The sequence below is a fragment of the Scyliorhinus torazame genome, chromosome 2 (genome assembly GCF_047496885.1).
Source record: "Scyliorhinus torazame isolate Kashiwa2021f chromosome 2, sScyTor2.1, whole genome shotgun sequence".
In the NCBI taxonomy this organism is placed as follows: domain Eukaryota; kingdom Metazoa; phylum Chordata; class Chondrichthyes; order Carcharhiniformes; family Scyliorhinidae; genus Scyliorhinus; species Scyliorhinus torazame.
The window spans coordinates 351,087,810-351,104,004 of record NC_092708.1 but is presented as its reverse complement, the minus strand read 5'-3'; the positions used below and the strand labels follow the sequence as shown (position 1 = coordinate 351,104,004).

At 43.2% G+C, this 16,195-nt stretch overlaps 1 protein-coding gene across 5 annotated transcripts in view; it reads right to left on the bottom strand.

Moving 5' to 3' along the window:
* Nucleotides 1–16,195, bottom strand: part of mis18bp1 (MIS18 binding protein 1) — a 129,616-nt gene that overhangs the window by 80,310 nt on the left and 33,111 nt on the right. For all 5 annotated transcript variants that reach the window (XM_072491100.1, XM_072491119.1, XM_072491138.1 and 2 more), the window contains 2 exons: nucleotides 9,903–10,061; nucleotides 2,812–3,332 (listed from right to left, as the gene is read on the bottom strand). In XM_072491100.1, the coding sequence (XP_072347201.1) occupies nucleotides 2,812–3,332; nucleotides 9,903–10,061 (680 nt within the window). The remainder of the gene's footprint in view (nucleotides 1–2,811; nucleotides 3,333–9,902; nucleotides 10,062–16,195) is intronic.

Genomic DNA, 16,195 nt, shown 5'->3' with positions numbered 1-16,195 from the left:
TCAACGCTGGCATCTCCACATCACTAAAATTGTGGACATTGCAGGTACCGGTTAATGTCTATCTTGAGTAGTCCACCTGAATAATCTAGTATTGCCATCCAGAAAGGTCTTGATGAGTTTATTGATAAAGAACACTACAGCACAGGAACAGGTCCTTCGGCCCACCAAGCCTGTGCCGATCTTGATTTCTAATTTAGACCTACCACTTATTGCCCAAACGATCTATATCAATTCATTCCCCATCCGTTCACGTGTCTATCAAGATACATCTGAAACGTGGCTATTGTGCCTGCCTCCACCACCTCCACTAGCAACGCATTCCAGGCACCCTCTGCGTGCAAAGCATTTCCCCTAAACTTTCCCCCTCTCACCTTGAACCTGTGCCCCCTTGTAATTGAGTCTTCCACCCTGGGAAAAAGCTTTTGATTATTCACCCGGTCTATACATCCCATAATTTTGTAGACCTCAATCAGGTCTCCCCTCAGCCTCCGTCTTTCCAAAGTAAACAACACGCGTTAATTCAACCTCCTCTCATAGCTAACACCCTCCAGCCAGGCAACATCCTGGTAAGCCTTCTTTGCACTCTTTCCAAAGCATCCACGTCCTTCTGGTAGTGTGCCAACCAGGACTGCATGCAATATTCCAAATGTGGTCTAACTGATCTCAGAGAACAGGATTAAAGTGCTGAAATGGGTGGTTGTCAATCGATTGAAATGTAGATCAGTACTCAATTATGCTCAATAAAGGCAGCCATTCTTCCCTATTCTTATCTAACCTTTAAATTATCTTTGTCATAATGGCAATCTTTAACACAAGATAAAGTACCCTCCATTACACCCCATTCCCCATTCCGTCTGGATTAATTTGGCAACATTTGCTTTTTAGTATTACACATATAATTTGAGTAGCTTTTATGATTCCTGTACTGCAATGAGAAACTTTAACTCTCACACAACCAAGATGTTGTTAAACTTGAATACAGATGTTAAAAAAACTATTACTTCTATCAATCTGAAAAAGCACAAAGGGCGCGATTCTCTCAGCCCCGTGCCGGGCCGGAGACTCGCCGCAACCGTGCCACGACGCCGGTGCGCAATTTTCCGAGGTGCGGAGAATCGCCGCCATTTGTGCCAGCGCGGCGCCGGTCACAGGCCGCTGTCCGCGGCCGGGCCGCCGATTCTCCGGCCCGAATGGAAACGGCAGAGTCCCGCCGGCGCCTTTCACCCCTGGTCGCTGCCGGCGGGAACTCTGCGCGAAGAGTCGGGGGGGGGGGGGGGGGGGGGCGGCCTGTGGGGCAGGGAAAGCACTCCTTCACGGGGGGAGGGGGGCCTCCGATGGGGTCTGGCACGCGATCGGGGCCCACCGATCGGCGGGCCGCCCCCCCCCCCCCCCCCCCCGCGGGCCTACTTTGTTGCGCGGCCAGCCCCTGAACCCCCACGCCATGTTGGGTCGGGGCCGGCGCGCTTAAGAAGTCCCCCACGCATGCGCAGGTTGGCGCGGCCCAACTGTGCATGCGCGGGTTGGCGCGGCGCCCATTTGGCGCTGGGGAGGCTGGAGCGGCATGAACCGCTCCAGCGCCGTAGTCACCGCACCCGTTTTGTGACGGCATTCACGGCGCGGACACTTAGTCCCTCGATCGGAGCATCGCACCCAGAATCCTGGAAAATTCCAGGCCAAGCTACTCTCTCCTATTGTCTCCAAGAATGCTGCCAGACCTGCTGAGTACTTCAATATTTGTGTTTCCAAAATTGAGATTCTAATTCCTCATATTCTCCCCAACAGCTTTCTTCAGGGCTCTCACTGTTACGCCAGTTGCATAGAAGAGGCCACAATTTGCCTCAACTCTCTCTTGGCTGATTGGCTTGTCAACATTCATCGTCTTGCCTCATACATAAAATTGGCCTTTGAACAATTCTCCAGAAGCCAAAAATTATCTTCCAAGAAAAAATGTGTGGGAGGGACAGAATGATTCAAATTGCGCAGCTCATTACAACTAATTTTGCAACTCTGGCAGCGCATGGTGGCGCAGTGGTTAGCACTGCTACCTCACAGCGCCAAGGTCCTAGGTTCGATCCCGGCTCTGGATGGGGTTTGCACTTTCTTCCCATGTTTGCGTGGGTTTCACCCCCACAACCCAAAGATGTGCAGGGTAGGTGGATTGGCCACACTAAATTGCCCTTAATTGGAAAAAATGAATTGGGTACTCCAAATTTATAAAAAAAGAGGAGCTAAAGAGTGCGATGTAGGAAGATGATAACGATGGTGTTTCTCCAGTAACATAATGAGCAATCATTATTTTCAAAATGTGAATGCGACTTTGATGCAGAAGAGTTGTTTTCATTGAAGGTAGTTATCAGTCAAATTTATGAAATGCACCAAATGTGTTTCAGCTGTAGAATAGCATTTGACTTTTCTCAAGAGCAAATAACAAAAAAATTAACATGAAAATCTTACTATAGTTCTATACCCAATATTTATGAATGAATATAATATATTCAAAATTTAATTAATTACAAATATTCCATGACACATTGAGCCTCACATTTTTTTTTTAATGAATCTTAAATTGTAGATAAAACAAACGAATTATTTTTCTGTAATTGCAAAATCCTAAATGTTGTTTCATTAAAGTGTGTATATTGCTAAAATATTTAATAAATTTCCAATGAATTGCACCCATTTCAACAATTAGCTACAACAGAAAAACGTTTACATATCACATAAAAATTATCAAAAACAAATACATATATTTATATAAACGGTTGACCTTTTATATATATATATATATATATATCTGTTTATTTTACTTACCGATTTACTTTCCAGTCCATCAACATGGTCAGATTTTGATTTTACAACTTCTAGTCCTCGTCTTCTTGGTATATTGATCTTTGGTGATGTCAGCAAGATAGTACACAAATCCTTACATTCTTCAATGCCTTTATTTGTTTTTTCAGAATGCTTATATCTTGCTTGCATTTTTCTAATATCTGGGTGGACAAACATTTTCAAAGAGGAAGCACTCAAATCTGTGATGTTCTGGATTTCACTTCTTGTAGAGTTGGTATAGTTAACAGTAGAAACTGAATTTGCTGTGTTTAATGCTGTGTCCTGGGACCTTTCATCATCACCATCATTGCCATTATCAGTATCCTCTTTCATAGGAACAGCATTCCAATTTTCAGGTTTTTTGGCAGTGCTATCAATAGTGGATATCCTTGCACTTTTCTGAGGAGCTTCGATATTTTCTCTGGGCTGACACGTGATTAGTTCATTTGACACTCTTGGCATCAAAACTGTTGCTCCATGTTGGTTACTGTGCAGCAATCCCACTATTATCCAAAGTATGAAAAACATTAGATACTAGGGCATCAGACGGCAGATATAGTACAAACCCAACAACCCGCAACCCCACCAAACCTAAAAATGCCTGGTATTAATATAACTGAGGTTTTTTTCAGGCTTAAATGACTCAATGACTGCATAGTCTGATCAATTGCATCCCGCCATGCTGAGAGATTATAGACATTAAAAGGGACAGTGGAAATGGGAATATTAGTAGTTTGATAACAGGCCAGCCATTATTCAAAAAGGATATCAAAGTTAGGCAACTCTCATCTTGTGGAATCAATCATGCATACACTTAATGATCTGGATATCAATTTAATTAACATGCAATCAAAAGGAAAAAAATCCACTTGACCAACATTTTTGGGATATTAATTAATTAATATCCCAAGTTGCACGCTCTATTAGTTGCACTTGAATTTCCAGGTGGCATTTAACAAAATTCCACAACACATAAGGGGCGCGATTCAACAGAAACATTTGAAAGCGTCATCTTGGGTGCGTTTGACGCGGCGTTTCTCGGCAGCCGGGCTGGCAAGATCGCAGTCAGTATTCGATGGCAGTCAGTGCCAAAAATGAGCCCCCACAAGCTTCTTGCCAATACTGGCTGTCTTGCCATCCGATTTGCCGGACTATTGCCTCAGCTCATCACTGCTAAAAAGTGTGAGCTGCTTTTAAGCTCTCCCTCACCACCCACTCCAGTCAACACAGAAGCATGGCAGTGCATAGACCTGCTCCTCGCTTTGGGCATGCCAACCTGGCCTGGCTTCTCGAGGCTTGTTGCCCTCCACTTCCTCAACCCCCCCCGCACAGTGGTCCAAGATCAAATACACCCGATGCACACCCCGTACAGAGGATAAGTGTGAGCGCACTGTCAGCAGAAAGACAGGAGTCAGACTTTTGCAGACACTGAGGAACAGCAGAACTTTACTCGAGTTATGATCATTCTCCTCCCTTATACATCAACCCGCTGACAATGCCAACACAGGGCCATCACCCTGGAGTGATGTCACACAGACCCTCGGGAAGTAGGAGGGAAATGAGTAGGGGAAGGAGGGAAACGGGGGGAGAAGAAAAGGAAATTGTAGGGGGGGGGGGGGGGGAAAGAGGTTTGAGTTGACGGACACAGCTTTGTCCAATTAAAATGTGGTGAGCATCTCCGGGCAATCGGACCCTTGCCGCTGCCTGTCCTCCATTCTCCGAGCTCTTCCTCCATGCCGTCCTGGTTCGCCTTCTTTTCCTCAGATGAGGCTGCATTGTCCCTCCTCCTCCTCCAGCATGTCACCCCGCTGCTGTTCCAGGTTGTGGAGGACGCAGCAGATCACAAAGCGGGAGACCCTTTTGGGGGGGGGGGGGGGGGGGGGGGGGGGTACTGCAGAGCACCACCAGAGTGGTCCAGGCTTCGGACCCGTATTTTCAGCATTCCGATGCACTGCTCAATGACAGCACAGGTGGCAACATGGGCCTCATTATAACGAGTCTCCACATCAGTCGCAAGCCTCTGCACCGGCATCATTAGCCGCAAGCCTCTGCACCGGCATCATCAGCCAGGATCTCAGTGGGTATCCCTTGTCTCCCAAGAGCCAACCCGCCATTCTGGATCATCAAAGATGCCGAGAATCTCCGCATGCCCCAGGTTGTCACCGTTATAAATGCTCCCTGGGTAGCAGACAAACATGCATGATATGGAAGTGGTGGTCGCATCTGAGCATTGAGAAAGTGGCACTCTTTCCTGTTATTATGGATTCCTGATGCCCCAGTGCACACTGGCTGACATGCGTGCCATCGATTACCCCCTGGACCTGGGGCATCCCGGCGAAGGTAGAGAATCTAGCAGCCTGGGAATCTTGGTGGACCTGGTCTAGCTCAAAGGTAATAAAGCCTGATGCCTGGGCGTACAGTGCACCCGTGACTCACCTCCGGAATGCATCTGTGGGCTCTAGATTGAGAAATGGCACACAGGTTCCCGCATGAGTCCTGAAATGAACCGGTGGCATAGACGTCAAGGGCTGTGGTGACCTTCACCGTCACCAGGAGTGGTTATCCTCCTCCTTCTTCTTGGGATGCCAAGACCACGAGGGTGTGACACAGGTTTTTTAAAAATTCATTCATGGAACGTGGGCATTGCTGGCAAGCACCCAAAAATGTTTTAGCAATTTTGTTACTCAATATATCTAACTTATGCAAAGCAGTAATCCACCAGGCTAACGGAATGTTATATTGTATAGGCCAAGTGATGGAACAGAAATCAGTCACTGGATATGAAGGATATTAAAGTTTAAAAACAAACAAAATAGCTATCACAAAGAACTGAGCCCAACTGATGCTATGACACTCCGAAAAGTTCAAGGGCGGGATTCTCCGTTGTCCAACGCCGATATCGTAATTAGCGATCGGATGGAGAATCCCTTCCGATGCCCAAATCGGGAGCGGCGCCGGGTTGACATCGGTTTTCTATTCTCCGCCCCTCCAAAATATCATCGTGGCGTCGCGTGCCATACGCCGTTGAAACAGCATTGGCGTGTCACGTGAAGGCCCTCCCCTAATGCTCTTCCCCCGATGGGCCGTGTTCCAGAATGCGCAGGGGACCTGTGGTCTCTGCGGTCGGGAACCCAGCGGAGTGGCTGCAGACTGTGCCCAGTGCCGCCACAGTCAACTGGGAGCCTTGCTGCTGGCCAGCGGGGCTTCCGTGGGTGCTGGAGGGAGGTGGCCAGGGGGGCACTAGGTTCGCACACGGCCGGCACCATGTTTTATGGCGCGACCGCTGCAGGTCGTCACCGTGTGCGGCCACGGATCCGGCCATTTTCCAGCTGTTTTTGTCGTGGGAGCCGGATGTTTTATCCGGCGCGGCTGCTAGCCCATCACCGTTCCCAGGATTGGTGAGGCTCAGCGCCGATCTTGCCGTTGTAAAATGCCACAGTTCCCACGCCAACACTTGGCCTCAAAATTGGAGAATCCAGCCCCAAGTATTTGCAAAATTATTATTTATGTCAATAGGCCTCGTGTGTCACTGTCCCATGTTTGCAAATAAACACACATATCACGAGCAGAAATAGCTGAACAACTGGGAGCGGGAATGTATCTTGATTTTCCTTCCCTAATAAGGTGCAAAGACCTATTGTATTCTCTTCTGCCCCCAGCGGAGATCAATTAACTCAATAGATCAAGGATTAATCCTATAGACTTGGGTCCACACAGCACAGCTGCTCGCTGCTGATTTCAGCAAACTCACTGAATGATTGGATGGAAGGCCTCATGATTTCGGGAAAGTAGAGGTTCATCTTCTAATTGTCACATTTCTTATGCCATGATCCTCATTACACACTGAGATGCTGAACACTCAGCAAAGCATGAGGCTATGCCTGGTCATATTACTCCTATTGAGAAGGTTGTAAAATTACCATCATGCATCCCCATCCATCACTACACTTTAGATCTTCCACAACTAATTGCCTCTAGAACGGTTTTCCAGTAAAGTTATATAATCCAACTTCTTGAGGAACTGGACTTTCGCCAATGTCTATTTTATTTTCCTCCTAAATGTTTTACCACTCTGTTCCTCCGACTCCAATTATGAATTAGAATTATGAATGAGTTAAAAACAGGAGTCAGCCACTCGACACTCAAGCCTCCTCTGCCTTTTGCCAGTTTACTTAATTTAACCTCATTTGCCAGTTCTGCTTTCATGCCTGTATAATTGCCCTTGTTTAAAATATTGGCCTTAGAACCACGCTTATCCCCCTCAAAACTGGATGTTGAATTCAATCACATTATGGTCGCTGCTACCGAGACGCATTTTCACCATGAAATCATTCATTTTTCTGTCTCGCTGCACAATACCAGGTCTATTATAGCCTTCTCTCTGGTTGATTTCAAAATGAGCTGTTATAAGAAACTATCCCTAAAACACTGAACTCATCTAGGTTCCCTGATCTATCCAGTCTATATGTAGAGCAAAATCCCCCAAGATTATCGCTGTACCTTTCTGACAAGCTCCCATTATTTCTTCCTTTATACTCTGCCCTACCATATGGTTTTGGTTAGCAGCCTGTACACCACTTCTCGCCTTTATCATTTCTCATATCTGCGCAAACCGTTTCTACATCCTGGTTCCCTGAACTTGAATCTACCTCTCTATTGTTTTAATACCATCATTAATTAACAGAGACACCCCTCCACCATTTTCCAGCTTTCTGTTCTTCCTAAATGTCTTGTACCCTACAATATTCAGGTCCCAATCTATGTCTCTGCAATGGCCATCAGATTGTACTTATTTATTTCTATTATCACTCTCGGTTCATCTGCTTTTGTTACGAATGCTACGTGCATTCAGATACAGAGCCGTTCATTTTGTCATTTGTATTGTCTTTGTCCTTCCTGTAACGGTCTATCATTTCCCATATTTATATCTTTCTTTCTCGTCTTGTCTCTACTCTTTGATTTACCACATCTTCCCAAATTCGATCACTTGCCTCCACTGTTTAAAACCCTCTCTACTTCCCTAGTTATGCGGCTCGCTAGAACATTGCCCCCAGCATGATTCAGGTGCAGACAGTCCCAATGATACAGATTCCACTTTCCCCAATATTGGTGTCCCACAAACTGGAACCCACTTCTCCCATGCCAGTCTTTTAACCACACATTAATTTTTCTAATTTTATTTGCCCTATGGCAATTTGCATGTGGCTCAGGCAATAATCCAGAGCTTATTACCGTTGAGGTTGTGCTTCTTAATTTGTTGTTTAGCTCATCATGCTGATTATGCTGAACCTCTTTCTTAGTTCTACTTTTGTCGTTGGTAACTATATGAACTACGATGACTGGGTTCTCCCTTTCGCCCTGCAGGTTCTTTTCCAGCCCTGAGCAGATGCCCCAACCATGGCACCATGCAAGCCTTCTAGGTTCTCGCTCTGCACTGCAGAGAACAGCATCAATTCCCCTTACTATACTGTCCCCTACTACCATTACGTTCCTTCTTGCACTTCCACTTGAATCACTTCCTATACCACGGTGGCATCGTTGGTCAGCTCATCCATCCTGCAGACCCCACTATCATCCAAACAAGCTGAAAGGACCTCAAATCTGTTGGGCAAAAGCAACGGCTGAGGTTCCTGTGCTTCTTCCCTCTAGGTCCCCTTACCTAGCTCACTCGCAGATACAATCTCGTCTCCCAGACCACTGAGCAAATCAGAAGTCTCTGTCCTAAGAGGTGTGACTGCCTCCTGGTACAATGTATCCAGGTAACTTTCCCTCTCCCTTTGTTGCAGTGTCCACAGCTTTCCCTCCAGCAATTTTGCTCTACAATTAAACAAAACATACATGCTGCACGGTCATGGCAATCATGTTACCACTGAACTCAATCATGGGCTTTACTTCTTTACATCTCGGGTACACTCGGGAATCCCTGTTGCCACTTGGCACATAAACAGATTGGAAAGGAAGGCAAATTTAACCACCCAGTTTTAAAAGAAAATGGAAACAGATAAACTAAATTATTTTATATGAAATGGTCTTGCCCAGGAAGTAGAACAGGTGCTCGACTCCAAGAGATAACATTAGTGGACAGTTAGAATGGTCTAATCTGGGTCTATAAACAGGGGTTTGTAACGACTAAGACATGCTCAACTAATTAATTAAATTCAGGACAATTTTCTTGCATATATAGACAAATAAAATATAGGGCATAAAAGCAAAATACTGCAGATGCTGGAAATCTGAAATAAAACAAAATGCTGTAAAAACTCAAGCCTGGTAATATCTATGCAGAGAGAAACACAGTTAATGTTTCAAGTCCTATCCAAAGAAGTCATATTAAGCTTGAAAAAATGAGTCTGTTTCACTCGCTCCACAGATGTTGCTAGACCTGAATTCTTTCAGCACTTTTTGGAATATAGTGAATGTTAGCCCAGGGTTGGTGGTCACACTCTTGCCTTCAATTCAGAAAAGTGTAGGAACATGTTCAATTCCAGCAATTTGAGCATATAATCTAGCCTGACACTTGGGCACACGGTTGAGTGAATTCTACTCTTTAAGGTGCTGTCTTCTGATCAGATAAACCAAGTCTGCCCTCTCAGGCACCTCAAAAGATCCCATGGCACTATCTTAAGAGAAGCAGGGGAGTCCTCCTGGTATCCTGGCTAACATTCATCACTGAATCTACATAGCCAGGGCAAGTTAACTGTTTGGTTATCTTGATACTAATTGTGGAACTTTGCAGTAGGAACATTTCTGCTTGTATATTACAACACACATGGGGGAATTACTTTTAATATTGTGGACTCTAAACTCCAAATGAAGTAATGCACAGAGAGATGACTGAATGATAGTGCTTAAATGTTGTCTTACATATTCAACTTGAGTTGAGCTGGTTTAATCACCTTATGGCTTGGCATTATTATCTGACCAAAAATAGTGCCACACATCCATATAAAGTAGTTATGCACACAAAATCGATTCCAACTTTTGATGATTAAATTAAGGGTTTGATCAAGTTCAATACTTTAAATGAATGCAAACATCAAAAATTGGTAAGAAATAACACCAACTGACTATACCTTTATGTTCTGAAATTTTAACTGAAGCTAATGGTGTGTGTTGATTGCATAATTCAATCTCTTGCTTCATTTGCAAAAAGGTTTTGGCTGGGGTTTGTTGCATCACAGGAACATGGTTCTTCCTTTGTGAAAACTGGCATCCAGTTGGCAGAGTGGGAACTATAATAAACCACAAGTTTACATTATTACATCTTCATCTTAAGCAAATATCTAAACACACAAAAACATTGGCTAGAACTGTGTATGCAGTGGATTAAAAACAAATCTCTGGAACAAGTCTGATGATATTTACCATGCAGAATTAGTGAGGTCTTGCGACACTAAAACTCAGTAGAAATTTGAGTTAAACTTCTCGGCTGCAAACAAGAATCTTTATTGTCTCTATTTGATTACAATTAGGAGAAACTTAAATCTATTCTTAATAAAGTCCTGCTAGCAAAAGGACTTAAAGAGAAGTAACTTGTACACAATTTAACTTTCAAATAATACAGAAATGGTTTCTTGCTTACAGCAAAACAGCTTGCATTTACTTCAAGAGTTAGAGTGGAAAAGTGAAAATATGAAAAATAGAGATAGCGAATAGTTTAGATCAAAGTATATAATTATCCTGGATAAAGATGTCCGTACGGACCATCACGTTTATAGGAAATCTTATCTGTCTTGAGCCATCTATCTACACCTCTATGTTGTCCTAATTGGTTCGGGTTAGAATCAAATGTATTTGATTTGACGGTGAGCTGTCAATCCTCAATGTGCAACATAAGCTCTGAATGTTTCATGTTTGAATATTTGTGTATGTTATAGAATGTGATTCTGTGCCATTATCAAGACGAGTTTCTACTGGATTTCTGCTGACTTCGCTTTATCCACATTATGAACAATAGTGCCTTCATGTTGCTATGGTTCCTGCTTCATCCTTGATCTGATTACTGGCACAGCTCATGTTTTAATGTCAAACTGTCTTTGAAAATATGTTTGTTAGAACAATGGCTTTTTCATATTTGCTTTGTAAAAATGTTGTTTTAATCTCCAATGAGTTTATGCATGGATCCCGACAGGCTTTTTGTTTCTCTGTTGAAGCTTGTGTTTTATCATGACCCGAGGTTATGAGTACCGAAATCCTCAATTTAAAATGGGTATTAAAACTGGGGCTTAATATTTACACTAAATAGCCTTCTTTTACCTATCAGATCTATCAGGAAATAGTCGATTCCTATCAAAGTCATAAAGGGTGGCCCATCGCTGAGTGGCCAATGAAGGTCCATATGAAGCCCTTGCTTCTTTTAATAAATGATCATGGACAATTTTAATTATGGTTAGTTTTGTTAGTGGTTGAAATTAATTTGTTGAAATAGGTTCTATACATTTAATGAGGGCAACATTTGAATATTGGAGATACAGCCTTTTAAATCCTTTGGGCTTGGAAAACCAGCCAACACTCTTTTTCAATAAGTAGATAAGGAACAAACAATTCCATAGTCCTTAAACTTTAAAAAGATGAAACTAAATCTTCCTATTTTTAAGTGCCAGTGAATTGATGGCAATGAGGACAAATGGTGGTGAAGGGCTTTATATTTTCTTTTAGGAGTGTGGAATATTTCTGCATGGATCTAACTTTTCTTTTGTACAGGTTGTGCCACATTTTTGTGCAGTGGTTTGTTGATTAACTACAGGGTCTTGCAGTTTTGTATTGAAGACTAATATTATCTGTGCAAAAGGCTTCACATTGCTGCACAATTATGCAACACACTCACTGGGTTAACTAACTATCAGCTCCAGATATTTTGACAACTAAGTTAAAGGCCTGGAGGCTCATCCGCAAAACCTTGACATACTAAAAGAGTACCACATTTGAAAATTCCCCCTATTTAAATTCACAAGTCTACTGTTGAGATTGACTTCCCATGATCAAGTCATTGCAGTCAAATGGATTCAGTTTTATATTGAACTACAACAACATTTACTTTGAATCATACAATGCAGATGGAAGCCATTTGGTTCATTGTGCGAGTGCTGGGTCTTTTTGAGAACTATTCAATTAATCCCACTCTCCTCTTTCCCCATTGTCTTGTACTTTCCCCCTTCAATTATTAATGAAATTCTCTTTTGAAGGTTACTACTGAATCTGCATCTGCCACCTTATCAGGCAGTACATTCCAGATCACAACTCATTTAAGTCTTCTTGCTTTACAGCTTCTTTCATCAATTGCCGTGAATCTATGCCCTCTGGTTGCCAACCTTTTTGTCACAATAAAGTTATTTACTTCATCAAAACTATTCACGATTTTGAACACTTGCATCAAATCTCCTCTTAACCTCTCTTCTCCAAGGGGTCACTTTCTCCAATCTCTCCACATAATATGCCTTTAAAGAACAGCAGCATGCCATCACGTGAAGAAAACTGTCAAGTGATCCAGTCTCAGTTTTACTTTGGCTGGGGCAGAACACAGCCCTGCAGCTTTGATGTTTTCAGGCTTTCTAGCAATACATGCTTACACATGCCTGTTCTTAATAAAGGAATGCACAATGCTTTTACACAATGTTTTATATGCAATTGGCGCCTTTATATCATTACAACACCCACAACATGGGCAGCTGTGGTTCATTCTCAATGACATAGTATTCAGTCTGGCAGCAAGGTTCAGTACAGGTACAACATGGTGAATAATTTTAGATCGTGCTACATGGAATGAGATGGCAACAAGATTCAGTACAGGTATAACGTAATGAATAGTTTGAGATCGGGCTGCAAGGCGTGAGACGGCACTCAACATTTTGGTTAGACAGCAACGGAGCCGCAGCATCAGGATGCTAAAATCACAGCATGGTGACCACACAGAAAAGATTTGAAGGCACAATGTCAGGATAGTGATCAAATAGAGAGTTGATAAACAGGCGGATCTCTTGTGGTGAATAAGACAATGCACGAAGAAGACCAGCACCGGATTAGCTCAGTTGGTAAAAGAATGCAACCAGGATGTGGGCTGGATAGATAATGAGCAAGGGAGGGTGCAACAAGAAAAAAAAACATTATAAAAATCAGGCCAGAGAGGCTGCAATTATAATCGGTGGAGCTTTGGCAAAGCACATGAAAGTGGCTAGTCCCATTATAGATGAAAAAAGGTCAAAGGGATATTGTCAAAATGTCCACAAAATTCCCCAGTTTAAATGTGAATGATCTAACATCCAAATTGAAAACGTTTAAACAGTGTACAGAGATATGGTTTCTTGATCCAGGTGTATCTGAACCTGAAAAGTTAGCCATAAAAACCACCAGCACAGGCAGAGCTAAAGGGCGCCCAAAAAATATAGATTAAATTGGAAGATTGGTTCAAAATCTTTGATATTCATTAACTAGAGCTCATGTCATTTTGACAACAGCCGACAGAACACACTTTGTCAGCAGATGCTTGGAAAGGGTACGCGATATGATTTTTCAAAAGCAGAATTAGCAGACAAAAGAGAGTTGGTGATGGTATCCACTCCCATGGAAGCATTCTAGAAAGATCTGCTGGACAAGCCCAAAATGTATAGCAAAGAGTTGCTCAAGGACACAGGTACAAAGTGTTCCCCACAGGCCTACATAGCGTACAAGGCCCAAGTAACAGCTTCAATTGTTAAATTTATTAAAACACCCAAATATAGAGATACATTTGGGAAGTGTGGCCTTCTGCATGCACCAAGGAAATGCCAAATGTCTAGTATTGGCAGGGGGGGGGGGGAGAAAGAGAGAGAGAGAGAGAGAGATGCGATCAGAGCGGGGCTTTGATCCAAGTGCAGGGCAATTGCCCACAGCAACTTTGTGTTTCTGGGCAATTGTCGTATAAACCCTTACCTGGGAACTTTCAATGGGGATTCCCCAGCACATTTTCGGGGTGCTGCACAGAAAGTTCTGAGAATGTACAAACTACAAAAGGCAAACAAATTGCACTTGCTTCAAAATCTCTGTCCATAATGCACTGGAGAAGATTTGGCAAAACCAGTACTGCCCCAAAACAAACTCGAGATGCAATGAACTCAAAGAGTTTGCTTCCACATTCAAATATGGGAGGAGGGTAGCAATGTTGCCTCCTTTTCACTTGTCATGTGAGAATACCTTTAAGACTTGGATGTTTAAGCAATGTACCTTTAAGAAAAGTGATGTCAGAGAGTAGGTGGAGCGGAGGTCAGGTCAGCCATTTTGCAGTTTGAAAAGAGCTTGGGGGTGTCTGTGTTTGTAGTGAGCTGGATCTCTGCCATGAAAGACTATCTTTGGATCATTTGGGTGATTTAAACTCATAATAGTAAAGCCTTTAACCTGATGTGATTCTGTTTAAAGGTGTTAAGTCTCTTGGAAGTTTGAAGGAACATTTTAAGGAATTATTTACTGTTGCAATATTTTCTGAGTTATCTTTGAAATAAGGGGTGTTAAGAGATACAATGTTTATTTAAGCTGTTAAATTGAGTTCATGATATAAACATTGTTTTGTGTTTAAAAACCCATGTGTTCATAATTGTAATCCCACACCTAGGGAACAAGCCATGTGCTAGGAAAAGCAACAAAAAGATTAAAGGGAGAGGTTGGTTGAACTCCATGATACATTTTGGGGTTCTGAAAACGCCTCGCCCATAACACACACATTCATCAAAAGAGGGCTAGATAAAGAAAGACTTACAGGGCAAAGACCAGAGAAGAATATTGGGGCGCGATCTACCGGCCACATTACGCCTGAAAGGCAGCGCATGCCTCAAAATCTACCACGATGTTGCGATGTGAACCACATCCATTGTGGGTGGATGACTTTTTGGCAAATGTGCACCTTTGAGTGAGACAGCTCGTTACACTCTAATATGCACTCCCACGATCGACCCTAAGCATTGGGGTCTAACCCTCTCGCCTTGGAGATCACGGGCAAGTGCCAGTCAGTCCTGGTCACCACAAAGGGGGATCAGACGGAACTGCACTCATGGTGGTCTCCCAGGGGATTGGAGCCCCCTAGGTGCTTGCCCTCAAGGCAGGGTGGCACTATGCGGTTGCGCGAGGGGGGATGGGGGGTGGGAAGAGTGGCCCCTAATAGGAGAGCTTGGCTTTAGTGGGGTTCAGGGGCCATGTTGGGAGGTCGAGAGAGTGCAGAAAACGAGGTTAAGTGCATTCCCAGCTGAGGCCCCTTATTTCACCGAATGGCCTTCGATAACGTGGTGTTTCTCGGCAATGAGTGCCGGGAAACATCCGGCTAAAGGCGCTTACTATGATATTCTGCTCCCAATCGGGTTGTTTGCACTTATTGTTTGATGTGTGTCCAAAGTCCAGAGGCAAAGTCCAATGAGGTATTTCTTCAGAGGTTGGCAGACTGGTAACTGATGATGTATAATTCACTTTTCCAGTGGAGTTAACTTTACACAAGGGATAGGCAGACAGAGATGAGTCAGTCCTGTATGTGATGCTAGACATTCCAGTAGGAACAGTGTAGATGAGGCCAGGTATTTAATCTGGACAGAGACCATTTTCTGTGCTTCAGCCGTAACCTGGTTTCAGTAATTGACCACCAGCCACAGTGATGGGAGGATTTTTCCAGAACCACAGATCTATGAAATCACCACACACAAAAGTGCAAAGGTGAGGCGTAACTGAGAACAAATCAAATCCATTTCAGACCTTGAACCACTGTCCAAGTCCTACCGCATAAGGACAAGATTCCAAACATAACCAAGAACAACATTCAAGAATGACAATCCGACAGATCACTGTGAGCAATTTAAAAAACCTCCAGACCAAGTTACCATTACAAGATCTGGGCATACCAGTAGATTATCTCCATGCTTTAGACTTGTACATTAATCTGTTCTATACACTTGTGTAATAATATCTAGACATGTACTGATAGTATACCCAATTGGAAGGGAAGAAGGCAGCTTTAAGAAGAAAAAGGGATATTGTAATTTGTCTATTATAAATAGCAAAATGCTATCACTTTAAGTGAAGTGTGTCATGTGACGCACCCATAGTTTCACTTCAGCTTGGAGCCCTGTTGTTGATGTCCTCAAGCTTTCTATCCATGTATATATGTTTATATGTGACTGTTCTTAATAAATAAACTCAATTTTTTTTGCACAATGTCTTACAAATGACTAGTGCCATTATATCATTCTTAATACACGCCAGTAATCAGCTGATGATTCTATTGTACATCCTGTCCAAAGTCATGACATCATCCTAAATTGTGCTGCTCAAAATTAGCACAATTCTTCAACTGAGGCTTGGCCAGTGTTGAGTCATATACTGCATTTATTAAATCTGTGCTGACTTCCATTTA